We start from the raw sequence: 26,009 nt of genomic DNA on the forward strand, positions 1-26,009 counted from the left end.
TGTAAAAAATATGACAAAGTCATAACAAATATTTTTGTTATTTTAACTAATTTTAATCAGATTTCAACTGAACACTTTTAGTTCACAAAGTTTAACTTTATATTTTTAGTCAGTTTGACTGATGTTGAGATGAATAGAACAGTTAATTTGATTCAATTTTAGGCAGCAAGATTTTTTTGCAGTGCAGGAAAGTTATACAAAACGCAGAATAATAAGATTGACAATCAGAACAGAATTAGAGTTTTGCAGTCTTTAATTGATTTAGAGCGACACGGTGGCTCACAGCAAGGTCTCTGGTTTGAGCCCCAGCTGGGTCAGTTGGCATTTCTGTGTGGAGTTAGCATGTTCTCCCCGTTTTGGCGTGGGTTTCCTCTAAGTACTTTGTTTTCCCCCACAATCCAAAGACATGCGCTGTAGGTGAATTGAACAAGCTAAATTGTCCGTAGCGTATGTGTGTGAATGAGAATGTGTGGGTGTTTCCCAGTACTGGGTTGCAGCTGGAAGGTATCCGCTGTCTAAAACATATGCTGTTGGCAGTTCATTCTGCTGTGGGGAAGCCTAATTAATAAAAGGGACACAGCCGAAGGAAAATGAATCAATCGATTGAATTTTTCTTTGGTGAACTAAGCCTTTAGGTCTGTATAAATCAGGATGTAATCAATACATGTTTTTCTTCTCAAGGGAGGAGTTCTGTGAGATATTCAGGGCGAAAGATAAAAACACACTGAAAATGTACACCTGCAAAAAATTCCTGAAGAAAGATGGAAGAAAGGTGCGGAAGGCTGCCAAAAATGAGATTGTCATCCTAAAGATGTGAGTTGCAATTTCCTTTTTTTAACTTTTCATCACTTTCTGTTTTCCCCAGCAGTCCTGCTCTTTTGATTTCATTTGGTTTATAGAAAATTTTATTATTTAATCATTTTTATTTATAAATAATGACTTGTCGAGCTCCATTAATGCTGTCGTTCCTCTGGGATGATTTCTGTACCGCAGAAGCTTGCAAATCCTCTTTGTGCAGAGTTGATTTGCTGTCACTTTCTTTACTACAAAAAAGTATTAAAAAATTTCACCAGTTGGCATCTTTATAAAATCAATTATAGTTGATGTATTTCAAAACAGACTATGAAAGATGCCACTGCGTCACCTTAGAATTATAAGATTCTATCTGGCATGTTTGTCAAAATTGAGTTATTGACATGTTCTTATTAAATGACAACTTATTTACATTATGGGATTTTTTTTGGAAGAAAAAGTTTGGGAAGTTGTTTACATTAAGACGTTTTATTTAAAAAAACAAAAAAACAAATGTTACACACATACTGTTTGCTATGGAGTGCAAAAACTTTGAAGCTCAATATCTCAAAATCATTCAGAAAGCAGATACATCCTTATAATTCCAAGGTTACGGTTTGTTGATCACTTATGTTTTTGTATCCCCAAACATATCCAATACAAATATATAAGCTTTATTTTGAGGAGTGGATCAGTGGCTTCTTCAACTAGGTATGCTGTATAATTTAATCCACACTGGGAGCATTAGCAAAATTCACCAAAGTTGTGTTTATTTGATTATTAATCACATTCAAATGACTCTCTTTTATATATCATGTTTTCATCAAATACAATGTGCATTTTAGTCATTTAAATCTTGCAACAGATTAGCAAATTTGCAAAAAAATAAGTTAAATATTGCAATTTGGATTTTATGTATGCTTTACACCTCAAATCTCTAATGAAAGAGAATATGTAGAGTGTAGTGTAACATGTATGTTAATATTAATTAGCTGGTTGGCAAACTCTCTCAAGTGCATATGAACTGATCGTCCCTGCTGAGTTGTAATAATTAACAACATAAGGTGCATATAGGATTAGGGTTTAATTTAGGGCTAGTTGCATGCAATTATGCATAACTTACTGTTATTACCAAACAAGTATCAAAGATACTAAAATAAAGCATTACCCAAATGTATTGCTACAGTACTGTGCATACACTTTATTTTAACATTACATCCAGTTTAAATGCACATACTGAACAGTAGATCTGATGTTTGATACACTTTCACTTACTTTAAAACATTCGTAATATAGTTTCCAAATAGCTTCATTAATTTGATTCAGTTAAAGCCAATTTTAAGTCTTTGTGGAGCTTAGCATTGCCAATATTCATTATTGAGATTTTCAGTCCACTCAAAAAAGAACCTACTGTACATGAAACACCAAATGTTTGTTAAATAAAGCAAATATGTCATAGTCTTAACATATTATATATAAATGCTTTGCATGAGTGTCTGATTATAAATGATTATCCTGCGTCTGAAAGTCTGTGTGCGAGTCACTAATGTCACTTTGATCATTCGGCGCTGCGCTTGTGTCCCGCTCGCAAATCACAACAACTCATGAATAACGCATAAAAGAAATGTCACTTTTCCAAACGAGCAGGTTCACCTTTAGTTCTCCTCTCTTCCACTGGCACAGTGCACATTAGTGTCTTCAAAGCATAATCAGTGTTTTCATTTCTTAATTTGAAAGTTGGCTGACATAACCGGCTTAATAAAATTTTAAATAAATAAATAAAAAGAAGATCTGAAACACTTCTTTACAGTGTCTGTGTTGCATAATGAAATAGATTACATGTGCTGGAATGTAATATGCTCTAAGGGAAGTTTCTTGGAAACTTTCAGCTATTCACTAAATTTCCATTGGGCTTTTTCATAATGCGCATTGTTTAAAAGCAGCTATAAAAGATGAAGAATATGAAATAAATGCCTCAGTGATTAGCCAAAGGCCACAACAGCAAGGACGAATCCTAAGAATCATTAAACAAAGCTTATTTTTAGAGGAACCATGACTTTAGAGGAACTTTCTCAAGCTGCCTTACAGTTAAATACAATGAAATAAAGCATATACAGTATACAGGACGTCAATATTGATGTGATTCAGCTACAGAGTTTTAACGATTAACATTTGTTCTGAGTTAAATGTGATTATAATGGCTTAGGGTTGGGCCGATAGACAGGCCCGTGCAGAGACTGTCCAAAGGGCATTTGCAGGAAGAGCGGGGGGGGTGGGGGGGAGGGGTGGATGCGCGCGTACTGAAGAGTGGTGTTATCGCGCGCGTACTGATCAGCTGTGTTGTCGCGCGCGTACTCAAGAGCGGTGTTGTCGCGCGCCTACTGAAGGGCGGGACAGAAGGTGTCGCGTCGCGGGGGCACTTTCCATCCAAGACTAAAAAGGGCATGTGCACTGCACAGGTTGAGCCCTATGTGTGCACGTGCCTGCCAATAGACATTACGATGCTGAACCGGCATTGCCGATCCTTCGCCCACGTCACAAACCTGCTCACGGAAAATACACACTTAGGCCTCGTGTACTCTAATACGTCTTAGTATTAAAATGGCATTTTAGAACGAAAAGTGTTTTACCTAGCATTTCTGAACAGCCCTCCGTCCACTGAAAACACACATCACGTGACCACACACACACACACACACACACAGTCATGCGCTCGTGTGAGCTCCAGTAAGCAGTGCACGCCAGACATTTTATCAAGGATGTACCGCTGGATCGCGTCTCACTATAGTTGTTAAACATGATATTTAGTTCATCTCTTCTCTATCTAATGGCTCGTCAGTCTTTTGAATCTGTCTGGTAGCGTGTCACAGCATCAGTACACTGCTTCAGTCTTTCACTTTCACACTTGTACTTAGTAATTTTAGTGAAAACCTCAGATACTGATGGTTCTGCACCTTTTTTACCGACCAACCTTCCGCAGCAAAAGTGATTGACAGGTGGTAATTTGTTTATGGGTCAAACAAAGACCATGCGGGTCAGGTAGTTAAACGGTAGGCTAAAAATAATTTATTCGTTATGAATTATTTATAAATAATTATTCACCTCTGCCTATGACAATGATGCCACCATCCATCGCAATGTTTCACATTAGACATCATACAATGCCAAATTGGTCGACATTGCCCAACCCTATTATGGCTATAGAGTTTGTGGATCTAAACACACTACATGTGTATTAGCTTCCTATGTCTGCTAACTGTTTGTCCATGACTTCTTTCCAGGGTCAAACACCCCAACATTCTCCAGCTGGTGGATGTATATGAGACCCGGAAAGAGTACTACCTCTTCTTGGAGCTGTAAGTCCTGAAATGATGATTTATTATTTGTTTGTTTTTTTTTACTGTATAGGCAGTAGTATTACTGTAATGATTTAAGTCAAAATTTTCCAAATCAAACACCACAACAAAATTAATTTGTTCTTAATTTTTAAACCATCTTCAGAACTAAATAAATAATGTAATAGCCAGCTATCAGAAAAAAAATGAAAATAGGTTCATATTTGATGCAACAAGATTTACTGGTTAATTTAGTTTGTTTAAAAAAAATATAGAGATCATAAGTGAAGAAGATTACACCTAAATTTATTTAAGAGGCCCACATTACGCTTGATATATCATTTAATATTTAAAGTTAATTATATTATTTTGCTCATTTGTTTTTAACATAATAGCAGACTATATGTAGTTTTGGGTTTTTGCAGTGCATCACGTTAAACTGAGAACAATAAATGTTTCTTTAGCAACTTGCTGAAACAACATTTGTGCAATTTTTCCAATGTATGTCACTTATTGTTTATTTTTTAGAAACAAAACAACAACCTTGAAACCATAAAGAAGTTATTCCTAACTTGGGTTCACACCAAACACGGATCACAGGGTCACTCTCTCTAGTTTACTTATGGGATGTTTTTCACCTTAAGTGAATTTTCCATTCAAGTTGAATTATTTGAACTTGTATTTACAGATGATGCACTGCAGTTTTCACATCATTCACGCAGCTCAGTGGAAAATCATTGACCTTATGTAACCTATACTAACACTAATACTTTATTACGCTTTTCTTTTTCAGCTTAGTCTCTTTATTAATCTGGGGTCGCCACAGCGGAATCAACCACGCAACAAAGATTAACTGTATTTATTTATATTGAATTTATACAATTTTTGCAAAAAACAAAATTCTTATTTTCAATTTTTGTCTTGTTTTTACTGTTACTTGATGGATAGAAGACAATGTGTTTATAATTATATATAATTAGAAATTTGATTATACAATTTTAATTTTTTTTTCTTTTGCCCACCATTATCAATCAATCAATTTTTTGATTTTTTGAATCAACAACAAAAAGTTTGGGCACCCCTGAACTAAACAATGCAAAGACAAACATTTTTTGCATTGTGATTTATTTAATTTCTGTACCTTAATACTGTTAGGCTCCCCTGAAAACCAACAAATAGAGCCAATCAAACCATCTTGTGAAACTGTATTCATATCGCAATGTTTATCGCAGAATAATAAAATATTGCAGATTTTTAATATCAGATTGTTCCAATATAATGCAGCAAAGACGCACGTAGACCACAACCTGAACATACAATTACACTAAAATACTTTTTTTTAAAATTATTATAAACGAGACATCAGAATACACATTTTCAGCTTATTTTTGATCACATTTATATTTTAGTGGCCTTAAAAATAAATATAATTCAGCAGACTTTATAGACTGTTTATAGCTTCAGAGAATCCAAAGAGTCACATATTGATAACTTAATGTTAAATCAGCAATCATAACATTATTTATGAATGAATTGCCTCTTGTTACAGTTATGAAATAGTTTGAAAACAAGCAGTAAATGTTCATGACATCACCACATTAAAAGGATCTATACTCTATAGGGTTAAAGTTAAAAGGTTTTCAAGTTACACAGACAATATCAGAGAGTGATTTCTTATTTGGTCTTATAATTGATGTTGTTTGGATATTATTTATGACACATTAGACAGTGACAGGCCTGTTAGGCTGCATTTACAAGATGCAAATAACTTTGCTAGATGTAAGAAATCTGTTTTGACATTAGACATTTTGTTCCACAATTTTTAATCATTAAGCTCTAAACCGCTTCCAAAGAACACACAGAACTTGTGTACAAATTTCCATGTAAGCGTTTGAAAGCACACTGGTGCTAAATGCAAAGGCCATTAACATAAAAGCATCAGAAAACAAATTCCTCCAGCATGTTTTTTGTTGGTGACAAAAAGTCTCCTTTTTTTTTTTTCCTGTTGATACTGACTTCAAGAGGCTAAAGCTGCTGCTGCCGGAGACATAACAGAAATAAACCCTGCACTCAGACGGTCCTCACACGATTATACCGCCTCGTCCTTGTCACATTCCTACCTGTCTGTTCGGATTTGCATTCATTATTTTAAAGCCTCGTCCCTGCCGTACGCTGTATGTGTGGCATGGACTGGCCTGCTACACCTGCATGATGGAGTAAAGCTTTTGAAGGTGCCAGTGTTTAAAGCAGGGTGTGAATAATTCATAATGGTGCAGAAAAGCAGCTCAGCGTGTGCTGTGTATTCTTGCAGAGCCACAGGTCGGGAGGTGTTCGACTGGATTCTGGATCAAGGCTATTATTCCGAGAGGGACACCAGTAATGTTATCAGACAGGTGATGGAGGCGGTGGCGTACCTGCACAGCCTGAAGATCGTCCACAGGAACCTTAAGGTACAGCACACAGCACTGCCCTCTGCTGGTGCACATCCAGTTTGCATATTAACCCCATTATCCACTACTATACCCGTCTCCAATGGGCTATATGCACACAGACTTTTAATTTTCAGCCAGGCAGTCCCAGGGCTTCCGGTGAACTGTCTTTCCATCACCAAATTATCACGTTTAAGATCTGATCTAAAAAAAGAGTTATCTTTACTGCCTGTTAGATATACAATATGAAGAGGGTCTCAGATCAGACAAGAAGCACTACATTAAATGGCATTTCCCCTCGCCATGTCTTTAAAATATGACAGCTTATTCTACCCAAACATTTTCAATGGAATTTATGCGCTAGCCTGTTGCTACAGACGGCTCTAGTGGTTTCCATGGTTTTTTTTTCGTTTTACGCTTGAACAACTAAATTAATGCTTAAGTCTTTTTAACTGAATGTATTGTAATTACAATACAAAATCGGTGCTGTAAAAACAACCTTGTGAAATTAAAAATACTCACATTAAGCTTTTACTGGAAGTTTATCGTTGGCTTTAAAACTCTAGCTGTGCATAGAGTCCATTCTGTTTCCATTTAATATCAGATTCTTTTGTAGTGATGTACACACTTTTGGAATCAGGTCTGTATGTCAATATAGTATATTATTTTTAGGCACATCAGCCATCCCAAAATATTAACATGCCAGATTTTCAGATTGACTTTTGGATTATATACACATACAAGCCCGTAGCCGGGCGGGGGTTCAGGTGGTTCGTAAGACCCACCCCCTATACTGACAAAGTCCAGAATTTGATTGCTACACCTGCTCAATTGTTCCATTTTTGACAGTATGCCATCATAAATGAACATTTGTAAATAAACACTTTGTTGTAAAATAAAATGGTAAGCACCACAAAAATGTAGGGAATACTTTTGTCACATCAAAAAGTGTAGTGTAGTGTATTGTATTATAATCACCATCCAACAAGCTGATCCAGCAAAACGTGTTTAAAATCTTGCTAAAACGCACTATTTCAACCTTATAATTTGATAGGAAATGAGACGAATAACTGAAAAAAGGTCCACTTTTTGAGAAAAAAAAAAAAGAACCACCCCTTGCAATAGGCTGGCTATGAGCCTGACATGCATTTTTCAACACATTTCTAAACTTAACAGTTTTAATAACTCATTCCTAATTACTGATTTATTTTATCTTTTCCATGATAACAGTACATACTATTTGACTAGATATTTTTAAGATACTAGTATTCAGCTTAAAGCGACATTTAAAGGGTTAACTAAGCAAGTTAGGGTAATTAGGCAAATCATTGTTTAACGATTGTTTGTTTTGTAGACAATAGAACAAAAAATATTGTTTATGGTGGCTAAAAAATTTGACCTTAAATTTTTTTTTTAACAGCTTTTATTCTAGTTTAAATAAAATAAGACTTTCTCCAGAAGAAAAAAATATTATAGGAAATACTGTGAAAAAACCTTGCTCTGTTAAATATATATATATATATATATATATATATATATTTTTTTTTTTTCTCAAGCAGTGTTGTTTTGAAATGTGTTTTTTTTATTTTACAATGTATATGAGAAATGTATTCAATGTAAATAAATAAACAATATTAATAACTAATTTCTTTGATGTAATAAACTATGCTTTACGACATCAGTACTTAAGCTAAATAAAATTAGATTTTAGTGAAAATATGTTGAATTCCTTTTGGCAACTTTATCAAGCTAAGCTTATATTTACCAAGTGTGTGGCATGAGAAGAAAAGACTATTGGCTAAGCATGACCGGAAATTTAGAATGAAAAGTATGATATTACTGCAATAAATGCAATCAATATTTATTTGTTTTTTTATCTTTTACAGAATTTTATTTTTTAGAAACTAAATAAATTCTGATCCACACTTTGTTTAAATATCCTCATTTATTAAATCATATATCAGTTTAACAAATCAAATAAGCAACTACACGTTCAGTAGTTGTGCAATATGTAATGTGAATGTCTTAAACCTATCTGCTTTAAGAAAGAAATTTCATGAAGTGGCATGTCATCTTGTCATTCCCTCTAGCTTGAGAATCTGGTGTACTACAACCGACTGAAACATTCGAAAATAGTCATCAGTGATTTCCATCTGGCAAAACTGGAGAATGGACTCATCAAGGAGCCCTGTGGAACCCCTGAGTATCTGGGTAAGAAGCTCTTCAAAACGGGCAAAACCTCTTTAAACACTCATAGGGGAGACGCAACAGATGGCCTTCATTGAGGAACAACATTATACAGAGAGCAAACAGAAGTTTGTTTACATGTGGATAGGTTGTTAAAATAAGATGAGCAGTATATAGAAAAAGGTGATTATGCATTTCATATCTGCTTTTTGTCTTTCTCCAAAGCCCCAGAGGTTGTTGGAAGACAGAGATATGGTCGACCTGTGGACTGCTGGGCCCTTGGTGTGATCATGTACATACTGTGAGTGTTTTCTCCTTTACAGTCAAACCTTACTGGTGTAATCTATTCATAAACATTGACACGGAAAACCAGTCCCTCAGTGCATCCTCGTCGGTGCACTGGCTAAAGGGTCACCTTTATTTACACACCTAATCTAGATTCTGGTCCTCGTACCATTTTCACACCTCGCTAATTTGAATTGAATTTCAGAAGCTGCTGTTTTCTTACATTATTTGGTTAATCCAAACATCCACACCGAAATAAACTACAATCGTTGATAAATCACCAAAACAAGGTGGTCTTGAGCGATTTGCTTGGGGTATAAAATTACAAATCTGACGTAATGAACTAATTAAGAACACTGTTTGAAAAGCAGCAATTGGTATTGCTAATGCTTTTCGAAATGAATTGTATGTTAACCTTAAGCAAAGGCAATAGAAATGCCTATAATTAAAATTTAGCTGGATGACTAGATTTCAGAAATATTCATGGTCTAATTCACGCTCAAAATTAAAATGACATACTCAGCAATACAGTTGTTTAGCTATCCTAATGAATGACAGAGCAGAATACCAGAACATACACAGATGTACTCTAACCAATGAGGACAGTGTACTTACATGTGTCTTAACAAATTTTGTTGTGTATATAAATGTTGCCTTGTAAAAATGAACCAAACCAAATTATTGTTATCCCTGCTTTTCACCTTGAGTCGTCCTGTAGCTGAAATAGTAGAGCATGGTGCTTGGAATGCCAAAGCTGTAGGTTTGATTCCCCGGGAAAGCAAGAACTAATAAATGTGTATAGCACCAATGTAAATATGTAAAGCTAACCATAAATGGATCAAGTTTTTTTTTTTACTTCAGTTTCTCATCAAATCTTGACTAATCAAATGCTCTCTAGTATCTGACATTTCACATTTGCTTTTGATTTGATGTGCTTGAGCTCAACCATTCTCACTGGCAGAGCTGTGATAGTACTGGCATGCTATTGGCCATTTGTTTTAAAAGGGAAGAGCTACTTGATGTCGGGCACTCTAATTGTTTTAGTTGAGATTACATAAAATAGTGGACAAAAAAAAAATGCAAATTTCAAAGCACTTCATGGGACCTTTAAGTCACTTTGAATTATTGCATACAAATGTAACGTAAATGTTTCAGAAACAGGCAAAAAAAAAAAAAAAAAAAAAAAAACTACAGGTGTGAAAACTTATTCTGGTCAAGAACTTCCCACTTTGGCAGAATAGTGCAGTGTGGGGTGTGAATCTGAAACCAACAATACCATCATGGATTAGATTTGAAAAAAGCAACGTCTAATTAACATGTTTCTGAAGTCTCAAAAAACAAATCTGTATTTAAAAAATACAGATATTAGTCTCATTTTATGTTTCTCAGGAAGGATAGTGGTGAACAGTCTGTGCGCATAAACTAATGATTTTGCTCATGTCATGCACAGGCTCTCTGGAAATCCTCCATTTTACGATGAAGCAGATGATGATGACTATGAAAACCATGACAAAAACCTTTTCCGGAAGATTCTTGCTGGAGATTATGAGTTTGACTCACCTTACTGGGATGAAATCTCAGACTCTGGTAATTCCACTGAAGAAAACTTCTTATATAAACCTTAAATGTGAACATTGGGTTTACAGCGTTTCTTATATTTTGTTTGGTCCCCAGCTAAAAACTTAGTGTCACGTCTTATGGAGGTGGACCAGGACCAGAGACTGACTGCACAAGAAGCCATCAACCATGAATGGTACTTATATTACCATTCTACTTGACACATATTGTGACTCATGTTCAAAGGTTTTGGGTTAGAGGATTTCTGTGTTCACTGAGGTTGCATTTATTTGATTGCAATACAGAAAAAAACAGTTAAAAAAATAACAGTTATTTAAAAATAACAGTTTAATATGTTTAACCTATTTTAATATACTGTGAATGTAATTCATTCCTGGGATGTAAAACCTACTCATTACTTCAGTCTTCATAGTGTTATAACCCTTCAAAATTCATTCTAATATGCTGACATGGTGTTAAAACATTTCTTATATTCTCAGTGTTGAAAACAGTTGTGCTGATTAATGTTTTTGTGGGACCCATGGGTCAGCATATATTTTTTTAAAAGAAAACGTTACATTAATGCATCTATACTTACAATCATTTTGCCACAAATTTCAAAACCCTGGTGTCAATTTTTAAAACTCGACACAACAATTTCCATCCTTTGCCAAATTTGCACATTTTTGCAAAACTCTTAACTTTTTTTTTCCAAACGCTTGGAGACAATACACACCAGTCAAAAATACTTTAATTAAACTAAAATCACCTTTCAATATAATACAATTAAACATTAAATAGATATTTTTTTCAAATGCAATGCAAACAATACATTTGAAATTACTTGAGTATTCATTTAAATAACATGATGTACATTCAACTGATAAGCACTCAAATTAATAAATAACTGTTGCATTACTCTTGATGCATAGAAACTGATGTGCAATATTATATTTTTAGATGAACGTTTCAAGATAGATCAAATGACATCAGCTACTTCAGAAGATGACCTAACTGGACTACATTATCTATGATTTCTTTGTTCTGTACCACTATTACAATATTTTCATACTTGACAATACTGTCTGTAAAGCCCAATCATAGCACCATAGCAGACCAATGTCAGGGCTGGATTCACATCGACAGAAAGTTCTTTCTGAGATTCTTAACTAATAAAAGCACTACTGGGATGTAAAGGGGAACCTATGGCCTAAAAACAGGACCAGACTGATGGAAACACAGATTCCAAAATAGAAATCTGATATGGAAATTGCATACATGACATACTAGTTCATATGGATTTCACATATATAAAATATATCATAAATGTCAAAATATTGTATATGCTTGAAAGAAATGTAAACGGTGATTTTTCCACTATTTTGACAAATTCTTGACTATTATGACATTTTATATAAAGTATGTGAAATCCAATTGTAATTTGCATGTTTCCATACATCATGCCATATATCAGCTTTCGATACAGGGACATGCAGTGAGAAACACAGTGGTTTAACTTTACTATTCTGTTTTACTTTTTCTTTTTTACAGTAAAACTACAGTAAATTATGATTGAATGAATAAAACTAGTTTAGTGATTCCACTGTCTGCACTTCTCCCTCTGCACTTATGTATGAACCATAATGAAACCTGCATCATAAATTTTAAACAACAATATTGAATGATTGTTTATGATATGTATCTTGTGTGTTGGTGATTTAAAGTAATGTTCCTGTGGTATTTGTATCATAAAAGAATTATGTGAACCAATGATCCTACAAATGCAAGACTTCAAGGAAATGAATGCAGCAGGCAGAGTTTTGAACACTGGAAAGCCTGTGTTAAAAGTAGTGACAGTTTAGAGTTTTAGATAGAGATCAGGGTTCTGAAATTTGTAACCAAAATGTTTTTTAAAACTGTAAGATAGTAGTTGTTGGTAAAGTACTTTTTACTGACCCCACATTTTTGAAAGATTGTTTATATCTGAAAGATTCCAAGTCTTTTAACAAGCTGTTGTGCTATTAAAGGATATCTGGAAATGCTGCATCAGACAAGAACATCAAAGAAAACGTGTGCGCTCAAATTGAGAAGAATTTCGCCAAAGCAAAGTGGAAGGTAAGTTCTAGAAGTACTCAACTCTTTTTTGTGTTAATGCATTGAGCATACAAGTTAAATCTGCTTTCTAACCTCTCTACAGAAAGCGGTGCGAGTCACAACCATGATGAAGCGTCTCCGGGCACCAGAGAATCAGACAGCAGCAGCAACAGCACCTGCAGCAGAAGCTGCTGCAGCATCTCCCAGTGAAGCCGATCCTGCAGCTGGAGCTCAGGAAACCCCTCAAGCTGCATCAGAGGCCTCCACAGCCCCGTCCAGTACTGCTGAAAGCCTCTCGGCAAGCATAGAAGTCCCTGCCGTGGAACCTGCCAATGCAGAAGCAGCGAGCGCAGCCGTCCAGCCGCCAGCTGAGCCTGTTGTCAACGTCCCAGAGCCCGAACAGCCCGTTCCCACATCACGATGCAACGGAGAGGCTTCAGCTTTGGACACAGTGGAGGAGCAGAGCGGCTAATCCTGCTAACTCTACCACCCTGGGTTAGACCCACACACACATGTACATATGCAGCAAGCATGCTAATACTGAAGATTCCGCAGCACATAGCATTAAACACGCTCTCTCACGAGCCGACAATTTCCCAGCATACATCTGTTTTCTATTGAATCACAAAGCTGTGACGCGACGGCTCCAGCCACTTTATGTAAAAGAAGAAAAAAAAGCTGTTTTCTGCTTACATTAAGCCGAGATTGGAAACTCTAGCACTGATCTGTGTCCATGTTTTAGGGTAGATTTATCATTTTATAAAGTTACTATTTATTTGCATCGCAGCTCAAGAACCACAGAGAGACAGCTTCAGGCGAAATGTAAAGTTTCTGTAAATAGCTTCCTTACCTCTGTAGATTAGACGTAGCCAAGAACAGCATGCTTTTTCAGATCTGCTGTTTACGACATGTCCGGCTTCAGCTTTACTTTTCATTATCAAACACAAGCTCATGAAACGTCGGGGATTTACGTGCAAAACACTTCTGCAGCAACTAAAGCGGCTCAATTCATCTTGTAATGGTGTTTTAGTGGTTGAGACATGTGGCCCAATAAACGGAGCAGAGCAGGTATCATTAATACCGCAGATCTGCTTGGTAGCTAGCCACATGGACAGTGGAAACCGTGATCTGTACTTATGTAATATAGACACATTTACATACATTGTACATGTTTTGAAGAAGATACATGTCCATTTTAAAAATACACAACCATATTATTTTGAATAGGATTTCACGAGGCATTAATGAACATGCCTTGTGTTGGGTTAAATATACTCAAAATCGCGATAAATCTACTTAAAAACTTACTTAAATTTACATACTTCCTTTTACGATGAAATAAATGTATTATTGCATTAAACAAATAGTCTTGACTCTTGAAAATAAAAGTATGAAAACATAAAATATATATTTATTGTTTAAGTCAAACAAATCTTTTTCTGAATTGCAAATGCTTGACAGGAATTATATATACACATTGTCATATTTATTAATATAGCGCTTTATATAATACAGATTGTATCAAAGAAATTTCATTGTTAATATTTTTTTTCTTTAGCAAATGTAAATTAGGTCAGATTATAAAACAATCTCCATGAAGTAAAGTGCTGCAGGAAAGACTTTTGTTTTTGCATTTTTTGAATGCCTGAAAAAGTCTGTGGTTTGTCCAGGGTCAAATAATTCTGCTTCTTCAACAAGATAGATCTGTTAAGCCTTTACTGGTCTTTAAAAGGTGGCCAACAAGTGGCTGCATCTAACAAACAGAAGTTATTAACAGCGTGTGTATATGCAGTACAGTTAAAACAAAACTATTAGCCCTACTGTAATTTTTAATAGGTTTTTTTTTTTAATTCCAAGACATTTTTAAAATTTTTAATAACTAATTTCTTTAGTTTTCATAATGATTACAGTACATAACATTTTCCAAGATATGAGTATTCAGCTTAGTTAAAAGCCTAACTAGGGTAATTAGGCAAGTTAGGATAATTAGGCGAGTCTTTAGACAATAGTGGTTTGTTTTGTAATCAACTTTTTTTTTTTAAATATATATTTTTATTTCCAGCAAAACAAAAATAAAATAAAACCAACACAAACAAGACTTTTTCCAGAAGAAAAATATAATAGAAAACACTGTGAAAAATGTTCTTGCTCTGTTACACATCACTTGGGAAATATGTGTATAATAATAAAAACAATTCACAGGAGGGATAATATGTTTATCTTACCTTTTTTAATCTTCATCTCTCTCTGTAGAAATGATAGCAGCCGTTGTACAATAGCTGAAACAGCCAGTTTACCGACACCAATTAAACAGCACAGCACCGGCTGACATCGTAAGTCATGAGACCAAACGGAAAAACAAATCATTTTACAGCTTCACAATGCTCATGATCACACTATAGTGAAAAGTACACTGTAAAAAGTGATCTATTTTAAAGTGAGTAAACCCATTGCCTCGAAGGTAGCATCAATTGAATTAATCTTTATGTCTATAGCCCTTTTACAATATAGACTGTGTCAAAGCAGATTAACATAGAAGTTCTAATAAATTGAGATTGTGTCAGTCCAGTTTTTTAAAGTCAGGTTAATCCAGTTCAGTTCACAGCTGAAAATCCAAACACTGAAGGGCAAATCCATCAATGTGCAGCTCCACATGTCCCAAACCAATCAAGGCTGTGGCCTTCAACAATTGACAAAAGTTAACTCAACTTAGATAGGGAGTAAACCCACTGTAACATTGAACTGTTAATATCATTTATTCATGCATTTTTCTTTGGCTTAGTCTATCAGGGGTCACCACAGCGGAATGAACCGCCAACTTTTCCGGCATATGTTTTACACGGCAGATTCCCTCCCAGCTGCAACCCAGTACTGGGAAACACCCATACACTCTCACATTAACACCCACTAAGGCCACTTTAGTTCATCGAATTCATTTATGCCGCATGTTTTTGGACTGTGAGGGAAAACCGGAGCAAACCCACGCCAACACAGGGAGAACATGCAAACTCCACACAGATATGCCTACTGGCTCAGCCAGAACTTAAACCTGCAACCTTTTTTCTGTGAGGTGACAGTGCTAACTACTGAGCCACCGTGACACCCTAACTGTTAAGTTGATTAACTTAATTATTATAATTATGCAGTTCATTTACTTAAAAATGTTATGGAAAAGGGTTTACTCACTTTAAGTCAACTAATCATTTTAAAAGCAACAGCTTTACTCACTTATTTTAAGTCAACTTTTTGTGTATTCAAACTCACTGACCATAGCGTAGATGATGCTTAGCTTACCTTTTTACTTCTGCCTTTTGCCTGTCTTGTTTTGACTTTTGTAGATGTTTATTATTATTATTTTCTTTTTTTTATTTTATTTTATTTTTTAGAGGGAACCAAGATGTAGTAACTTTGACCTACAAAAATCCTCCCTGCAGCACTCTATTGTTTGTGAACGATAAACATTTATTAATGCTAATGAAATCCAGCCCTGTTAACCTGATCATAAACATGAACAATTTTAATGATTAGTTATATTTTAGTTTTTAATTCAGGGACATTTATATTGTCTTGGAGCCAACAAATATTAGGCAGAATAAAGCATTCTAAGTTGTTTTTGTGTGTAAATGGGAATTTTTTTTTGACAACTTTTTTTTTTTTAACATTGTACTGTAAACAAACCCTCATTTTAAAAGTCTCCCATCAGCAAGATTTTGAAGTTTTATACAGATTTTTCTCATTCATGCTTCACTAGACACATCTGTAACTCATTCCGCCAGTATTTACTCATTTCAGTTTATGCGTTTTTAAATTTGACAACTAATTTTGTGCTGTCCTAAGTTCAGTACACGAACATGTTTTAGCACAGAAACGGCAGGTGATGTAGGATTAAAAGAGCATATTTATTGAAAGCAAAAGAAACGGTCGACCTCTTAATATGAGCAATAGTCTACAACTGCGATACTGTGATGCTAACGTCAATGTCGGTGTCCGTCTGAGCGCTCAATTTCTGATTGACGTGTCCTACGTTAAAGTTGACAATAGTAATGTTATCCGGGTCAAAACTTAAGCAGGACAGATGAAGCCAGTGCAACTATCGGACAATTATTAACAGCCTGTCACGAACAAGAGCAGTTTCCCCTCCGGTGGCCAATGATCTGTAGTTGTTGTGCAGCGGCGACATACTGTAATTTTCCAAACATCATAGGAGTCAGTGGAGGTTTGACTGAAGAAGGCCTTGATCTGCAATTACGCTGTCAGTGGTCTATTGATTTCAAGATGACACACCACATGGATTGTGTGTGTGTTTGCGTGTGTGTGTTCTGTTACAGGTTTCTATTGTAGTCAGCTTAGATCTCACATGTGTCATTGTCATTTCTTTTCTCTTTACTATTATATTACCTTATGAACCCTATCCCATACCTTGATCTGTTCTATCTTTGAGATGTTATTTGTTTTTCTGTCACTGATTTCTTACTAAAAGCTTAAACTGGTGAGACCTAAAATAAAAAAAACGAGTGGTAAACGATGTTTCATGTAGGTCTGAAAGTTTTTCTATAGCATTTGTGTATACTAAAACCGCTACTAGATACTGTGTTACACAACTCAAAGCAATTTTTTTGAAATAGTGCTTCACTATTGCCTTTGGTGTTCGATGTGTGTTGATTTCCACATTCTCTCTGATGTTTTATCTCAGTGTGGTTGACTGTGAACCTGTGAATACACTGAGGACTGGCCTCTCTCCACTTTAACCTCTGTATTCTTCAACTGACTTTCATGCTTTCAGAATAAACACATCCTGAATGATTAAATATGGCCGTTTGGAGTGATTTCTTATATGCTGCATGAAGAGTTCATGCTGAAATCATTGATTATTAATCATTCAGGGTTTCTGCAGGTTTCTTTACGTCACATAAGACTTTTAAAGACCCTTGTAAGACCCTTATGAATGAAATTTTAGATTTATACGGGGTAACACAGCAAGGATTTTCTCTGGTGGCCCAGTTACTTTCAGTGGTTCCGCCAATAAAGTTTTCTTAAGGGTGGCCAGGTAAGGCCACACCAAATCTTGAGGTGGCACACAAAACAATAATGAATTGTGCATATATTGTGAATAATGAGTAATGTTATATTTTTGTTTCTGGTAAAAGAAATAATGAAGTTTTAATTAATTCCATTAATTACTCTTGAAATATTGTAGTTTATTCCTTGAAATAGTTCAGCAAGTACACGTGCAAACCAAATAAAAATCAATATTTCATTTAAAAACACCTTTCAGAAAAGTTATTTTTCACATTCTTTAATTGTACAACATACAGTATATGCCATGTCTAAAATTAATGAAGATTAATGAATGAATAAAAAAATAAACCAATGAACAAACTAAACAAAAGACATTACTACATACTGTATACACACTTACTATACCGACCCTAATACTATCATTTTTACATGCTCCTTTACCAGCCACAATATTATTAAAACAATTCTTTTGATTAACCTTTTTGCAAAATACACACAAAATCATTGAGATTTTTGGCCCTTTTAACTCAACCAGCAAAATAATGGAGTTGCTAAATAAGCTCAATTTTGAAAAGTTGATTTCAAAATGCATCTATTATTATTATTATTTTTTTGGATTTGTGGTTTTCAATGGGATAAAACACAATTTATTCATTTCAAAAATAGTAATCTCTTAAAGAGCCCATATTATACATGAAATAAGGTCATATCTTGGTTGTAAGGGTCTCCAACAACAGTCTAATATGCATGCAAGGTCAAAAAACACTTTCATGGTCTTATAATCTGCATTTATTTTTATCTAATTATCCCAGCGACTCCTGTATGAATCGTCCAGTGATTCATTTGTTCCCAAACCCCTCCTTAGCGCGAAGCTAATCTGCGCTGATTGGGCCGATGACAGTCTGTCGCGATTGGTCGACTGCCTTCAGTCAGAGAGGGAAATGGCCAATAGCTAATCAGCAATTTAAAAAGTAATCACAGTTCATACACGCTCGATAGTGTAGGCGTGGACTTTAGCTGCCACACTATGGCGAGTGGATAGTGCCACGGATAACCGAACGAAGGAGACAGTCGTGTACTCGCCATACCACACACACACAAAAACACACACACACCTCCGGATGACAACGCTCCCGCTTCAGCCCGCACCCGCCAGGTTTTAGCCTGAGAACCCGCTCCGTTTTCTGCCCGCCGCGCCCGGTCCCGATAGAGCGGAGAACACAACCAAATATCACCCAGTATACAGTCCAGACAGCCAAGCTGTCTGTATACACACAGCACAAAGTACACAAAGCTCGTTCGTTCGTTCGCTCTCTCTCTCGCTCTCTCTCTCTCTCTCCCTCTCTCTCCCCGCGCCAGATTTCTGCGGCGCGGGAATACATTTCCGAATAAATCGCGGGAGCAGAACTCTAGCACGGAGCTCCATAAACAAACAGCACGCGTCGCGTTTTTAACGTGACTTTGCACGCGATAAGATAATATATCCAGTTAACCTGATACAGTACACGCGGTTACAAGTAACAAATCACAACTAAATACATTTGCAAGCTAGAGTCAACGAGGCAACTTTAACCGCACGTACTTACACTTGAGAAATGTAGGAAGAAACCCATCCTGACGTCCATCAGTTACTCTTTACTGATCCTTCCTTTAACAAACTCAGATGAAGTATTCTTTGTAGCATGTAGCTTCCAGAAGTTTCCAACTGCTTGGTTATAATGCTGATGTTTCATCTTTGGGTAGAGACTCAATATATCCATCTGCAGTGTGACTTCAATCGACCGGCATGTTTGTGTGCGTGTGTTTGTGGGTGTGCGTGTGTTTGTGGGTGTGTGTGTGTGTGTCTGGGTTACTGCGTCAGAGGGCGGGGCCTCAGGTTTGAAATCTCCCGGGTTTGCGCGTGCACGTGAAAAACTTTGTTTCGTTCGTACGTCATGGCGAAACACCTAATGAGTCGGTATCAAGGCGACTCGTTTGAAGCACTATGATTCGACTCTTTTATAGATGAATCAACAGTTTTAAACACTGTATTCTTACAGATTTAAGCCTTAGCTGGATACTTCACTTCACTTAGAGCTGTGTTACACACTACATGGAGGGGAATTTTCAAAAACCCATAATATGGGCTCTTTAATTAAAAGTGTGCAATCTCAGTGAATCAGCTACGTCAGTGGCGCTGATCAATCCACAATAATTTATTGGCTGCCTTTTATTTATTAATCAATTTATTTATTGAAATGCTGTGAATTTACGCAAGTACATTTAAATGAATAATATCAACAACTAACTCATATTGGGGTGGCCATAAGGGTGGATAGAATTTACACTAGGGTGGCCGCGGCCACCCCTTGGGGGCGCCCCTGGTTACTTCAGTAAATGGTTTTTGTATTAATGTAAAGGGAGGTGTTTCTTTAGGTTTCTTCTCCTGCTTAAGTAATTTAATTAGGATAATTAGCTGTAAACATGTCTAACAGCTGTTGTGATTTTTATCTCTTTTCAATAGAAACAAATATATATATATATATATATATATATATATATATATATATATATATATATATATATATATATATATGAAAAGTTCTAAGATGGATTATAAGTGATTGGGTAGCTTTACTTGGACAAAGAAAAAAGACCTGTTTAACATGATTTAAGACATACAACACGATATTTAAGTGAATTTAAGAGTTAAGACCTCGTGGTCGTGGACACCCTGTGTTTTAGGTAGACAGTTACATTAACAGCCTGAAGCTTTTTTATGGCATGGAGGAACATCCCTACCTGAAGTGTTTTGACTTTGTTGACACTGTTCTTCTTTTCTGCTACAAACTTTAATTATCTTTGTCCTTTGCCATCTGCTGGTGAAGACAAAAAAAAAAAGATTTAAGGATATACAGGAGAAATACAGTTTGACTTGCATGGTGGATTAAGAAGGTTCAAAAAGGCGGTCAGAAGATGGTTGTTTGATGAGGATAACTAGTTTGCATGGTGGATGATGACGTTTTATTTTGTTGTTTTGTGAATAGGGTTACAGCTGGAAGGGCATCCGCTGCGTTAAACATATGCTAGATAAGTTTGCGGTTGATTCCACTGTGATAACCCCTGATTAGTAGAGGGAGGGACTAAGCCGAAAAGAAAATGAATGAATGAAGGAATATATGCATTTGCTAATAATTTTGTTCCTGTTCTAAAATGTGGATACTGTTTGTTTTATGCATTAACTGTTTTTTAAAGCCATACTGTTTTATTTACCAGCGAGGACCACTATGGAAACAAGCCCAGGGCTTTATTTGGTTTTTATCCTCAACAGTTTTATTTCAAAATGTATGGGATACTTGTATTTTATACAGCTTGTCTAAAATCTGTCAATTAAAAATTCAATTCAGATGAGAAATCGTGAGAATTTGAGAGTGATGAGAGAGATTAAATAAATTGAATATAAAAATAATCTTAAAATTAAAAAATTGTATTTAAAAAAAAAAAACAAAGATGCACAAGAAACTGCTTTACTAGAGGATTCCCCCAATGAAGAGAATCATACAGAAATGCTTAGCAAAGTTTGCCCTCTGCTGGTTCACATCACTTAATACACAAAGAAATCTCATCATCACAGTGAATGAGAGAATACCAGCCACACAATGAGCCCACATGCTTCCGATAAGAAATGACAACATTTTATTGTCAGTCCAGTGCATCACTTAAACCTCAAATGACATTATATAAAAGAATGAGGATGAATCCACGTTTATCGTCTGCATCTAAACCACTTCCAAAGCTGTTTACAATGACATCAGAGTCTGCGCTGGCCTACTAATGTCACGTCCAGACCACAAAACATCATGTCCTGTTCACATCCAGGCAAAAGACACTCACTTATTATAGCAATACCAGTAATTGCCTTCCTCCTCCCTGATTTCACACCCTGATAAAGACCCATCAGGTTTCATTTCTTACCCAAAGTGCTACACTTCCAAAACAGCACCTGCTAAAAACCGAGCTGATTAAAAAGTAACCAAAGCTTTCATGTCTGAGGTTTTGAAACAGTGAACAATAGCATGAATAGAGGCCTTTCCATAATAATGACAGCCCATGATGGCATGCTGAAAGGATGGCAGCGCTTCAGATGGGTGGAGAAGATAAGCATGTGGGTTCGTGAGCAGATATTCAGCTATTCAGTCTGATAATCATCCATCATCGCATGTAGAGCTGCTGATGCCACTGTGCCCACCGCTGCCACTCACTGATCAGATAAGACTGAGACACAGCTCTGACTTTTGCTGAGGGGCACAAACTACACAAAAGAGGCTAGTGATGATGCCTTTCTTATTGTCTGAATGTGATGCCTGCAATACCCAGGGAACAGTAGTGTATAGTATCAGGGAAAAGTGCTGTATGTCATCGTTTGGAATGATATTCAGAAACTGAGACAAATACAACAATACGACAGACATGATGTCAAAAGATTAACAGATTAGATGAATTCTAGCCTGCAATCAGTTCTCCAAATGTATACATTTTTAAATTATATATAAAAACAGTATAAAAATTAGTGTTGCGTCCCAATTCGCATACTACGCTCTAAAAGATGTAATTTTTTTGTGAATAAAAAGTATATACTTTTGAGTGTGTAACAAGAGTAATTTTGGGAGATGCTACTTCATCATTAACGGACCGTTATGTTGCTTATTTACGTCCCCTGTCAATCATCTAGATACATCATCCACATTTCTTTCATATTTAATTACCCACCATATTGGAAATGCAGCAGCAGGATAATCTGGCAATCGCAAGTCTTTCATGCAGAGAAATCTCCACAGGTCTTTGCAAAATTATTAACTCAGAAGGTAAAATCTACATACGTCATTTATAAAAGTTCACATTGCTGTTTCTGGTAAAATATGATGGAAAACACGATTTCAATATTTTTTAGTTGGCTAAATATTAATAATAGTATTTCAAACATCTTTACTAAAGCCTCTTGCCAGTAAGTCTCGCGTGTCCGCCATGTTGGTCGCTTGTTTGCACTTTACATTACATTTGATTATCCAATAGGAGCAGGTAGGGCTGGGAAATTATATTAAATTGCGCTAAAATTTATTCGATATCGATGATCAGCTCTGGACATTTTTACTCGATATTGATCTAAGAGCCAATCACACAGCAGCAATACACAGCAACCAATCAGCATGAAGTCAAAAGACCATTTCCGACAGCATTTTGCTAACAAACTCGACAAGACGAAAAAAATGTAAAAAATAATGAGAGGAAGCAGTGACGAAAGTGAACTAACCTTGAGTTATTATTCAAAGATGATCAAATTATTGACAAAAAAGCAGTCTGTTTTGAATTAAATTTATCCTCCTTTTATTTTGCTTCTTTAGCAAATTAGGCTACGTTTATAATTGCACGTGTTACCGCGCCGCGAGTAAACAAATAGCCTATGTGTTGCCCATTTATAAAGCTAACTTAAAAAATACATACTATGTATGTGTAATTTGTTTTTGCTAATAAACAATATTTTACATTGTAAATTATGAACCCTCTAATTTTTGTTGCATTAGCCATTGTTGGGATATCGGCATGGGCCAGTAAAAGATTCTGACAATATGATAACCTTAAATAAAAATATCACAGTTTCGCAGTTTTGTAGATGCTGCTCTAAAATATATTCTTTTTAAATGACTGGGTAAAAAACTAAAACTTTTCCCCCTTTGAAAACAATATATTTATTTTTTTGAAAGATTTATAATTGTTTGGAGCAGTAAACATGTCCTGACTTCTGCGGTCTTCATTTGTTTCAAAAACACAGGTTACTTTACAATTTAAAACGCCATCTTTTGAGTATTTTTTCTGCTGGAGATACTGTTGTTGTCCTAAAAAAACAAAACAAAAAAAGATAAATTAAAAAATTCCTATACATGCCATAGGAACGATATTACAGAAAATGTTGGCGGTTTTAAAACCTTGACTTTTCCAAATCGTGGTATACCTTGAAAACTGGCAGCATTAACAACTTATATCAAAATTTATTGTTATTGTTCAATATGGAAAAAAACATTAAGTTTGCATTTGTGCAATATCAGCCAGCTCTAGCGGCTGGACAAAATAATGATATGCATGAGGTGGCGCTTCTGGTTATGGTGGATCGAACATCAGTGTGGCAAATCTAAGAAATATATGTGCTGTTAACAAAAGAAATACATCTTATAACTTTTTGATGCATTTTTCCCTCTTCTTTTACATATGTGATATATTGTGGATGGTTTTCTTGTGATATATCTCTGATATTGTGATCTATCATTATTAGGGGCAAGATATCAGGATATCGTGTTGTATTACTGAACCTGAATATCTGACTAATTTTTTATTCAAGTCATCTGCCAAAATTGGATTCATATTGCAATATAAGTCGCAACAAAATAAAATATCACGTCAGACTTTACCAATATCATGCAGCTCTAATAAAATATATAGTGTATAAATATAATTCCCCCCACCCCAAATTCTGCTTTATTTATTTATTTATTTATTTTTGTTTGTTTGTTTGTTCATATAAACTTTTGGAGTTTTAGTCAATATTAGTTAAACAAAGGTTTTTAATAACATTAACATTTTAGGAACTCCATTTTTTTTTTTTTGTCCTCAAATCTCTTACAATTAAAATGTAAAAAATAGTGTTATTATTCCTAAAAAAAAAAAAAAAAGTCTTACTGTGATTGGTAGCAATATTAGCATTACTCGAAAAATACAGTACAGACAGACTTTTACACTTTTTATAGTTATTCACTGATATAGATTTGATTAGATGTAAGGGGCCTTCAAAAAAACCCAAAAACATTGTGTTTAGAACAATGTCCATAATGTCCACATCCTACTAAATCAAGTGCAACACAAGCAAGCAAGCAAGCAAAATTTTACTTAAAATAGAAGTTTTTAAACTTGTTTGTTGTACATCCGAAAATTGGAAGTCAATTGATAGGATTGGATAAATTTGAGGTAAAGTTGCTTTTATATTCGCACAATTAGACTTTCTCCTTAATAATATAACATCAGAAAATAATTATTTGCCAGCGCTAAATAGGGAAATCGTATCATCAGCCAGTGACCATCAAAGTTCAACATCGTTCAGTCAGTTAAATTGTGCTAATGTTGTTTTAAGTAAATTTCATGCCATTTCAGACTGAATATTCAAATTGGCGTGGTAAACTATATAGTGAGCTTTAAAATGCACGAATGTGCAAATATTAAACCAACTTTACTTCGATGACATCCAGTCACTGCGAGTTTAACGTTTATCATTTTAGCCAATTCTTTCTTTATCGACCAACTTTAGTTTTAGTTTTTTTTTAATCACACTGGTTTTGTTTGATACCCTTAGCGCTTTATATATCAACTTTAGCAGTCGTTTTGTTAAACTCGAAGTATTTTACACCTACTTGTGTTGAGTTGAAACGTGTGTTGAACTGGAGGAGATCTGTCATTCACTCTCAGCAGTTCTTGACTGACAAACGGAACACGAGCGCGCGGTGCGAATTTATTTAGTCGGTCGATACCAACTCAAATTACTTCACAGGGGAGCACAGAATAGAACAAAGCTTACTTTTAACCGGTTTTCTATTTCATTAACTTTGGTTGGTTATAACATGTAATCCATTAGCCTTTATTTTATATTTACTTTAATCTATTTTGTAGATTTATTTAAGTTTTGTAAGATGATAATTGTACGTTTCTTCGATGTGTCGCGTAAACTACTAGATGGGATCACCCTTTTACAGTCTATGTTCGATTCGGCACAGCATTGTTTTTTTTTAAATAAAAAAAAATAATAATTACAACAAAACTAATTAAATACTAGCCTATATTATTCTGTATATATTACAGTATTCGCCTATAACAACTTTGTGTATGAGGAGAAAGCGGCTTTCGGGTCCAAGCGCTCTATTCAACTGAATGGGGAGACCCGTGAAATGGTAATTATAAACGTTTACAAAGAGATTTAATACTTGCGAAAATCACGATCGCCATATATATGTCCATGCCTAATATCAAATGGCCAGAAAGTAATTCATTTTATTATAAATTGTTAAAATTTTGGTATTTATGATGCAGCAAGCCCAGAGATTGTTGTGTAAGTTACATTATGACTTTATAAAAAGTTAACTTTAATGTGTGATATGAATAAAAAGTTATCATAAACGAATGATTTCTCAACTCAAATGAGTGGTGACTTGGACCCGGAAACAGTATTACATGTCATCAACACGTCACCACTTAACAAGCGGGTAACAATAGTATAGGCCTAATATACAGT

At 35.3% G+C, this 26,009-nt stretch overlaps 1 protein-coding gene and 1 long non-coding RNA gene across 2 annotated transcripts in view; one reads left to right on the forward strand and one right to left on the reverse strand.

The window, feature by feature from the left end:
* Positions 1-13,344, forward strand: part of camkvb (CaM kinase-like vesicle-associated b) — a 76,863-nt gene extending 63,519 nt beyond the window's left edge. The window contains 9 exon segments of the mRNA NM_200450.2: positions 682-813; positions 4,074-4,148; positions 6,439-6,577; positions 8,647-8,767; positions 8,969-9,044; positions 10,479-10,615; positions 10,703-10,781; positions 12,613-12,700; positions 12,783-13,344. Of these exon segments, the coding sequence (NP_956744.1) occupies positions 682-813; positions 4,074-4,148; positions 6,439-6,577; positions 8,647-8,767; positions 8,969-9,044; positions 10,479-10,615; positions 10,703-10,781; positions 12,613-12,700; positions 12,783-13,151 (1,216 nt within the window). The 3' untranslated portion in view covers positions 13,152-13,344.
* On the reverse strand, positions 11,269-25,204 carry LOC141376651 (uncharacterized). The gene is made up of 3 exons (XR_015502837.1): positions 25,135-25,204; positions 20,480-20,556; positions 11,269-15,004 (listed from the first exon to the last, which is right to left on the reverse strand). It is a non-coding gene; the product is annotated as an uncharacterized LOC141376651 (long non-coding RNA).
* Between the last annotated feature and the right edge of the window lie 805 nt (positions 25,205-26,009).

This window comes from Danio rerio, chromosome 11, assembly GCF_052040795.2.
Source record: "Danio rerio strain M-AB ecotype USA chromosome 11, GRCz13ab, whole genome shotgun sequence".
Taxonomy (NCBI): Eukaryota; Metazoa; Chordata; class Actinopteri; order Cypriniformes; family Danionidae; genus Danio; species Danio rerio.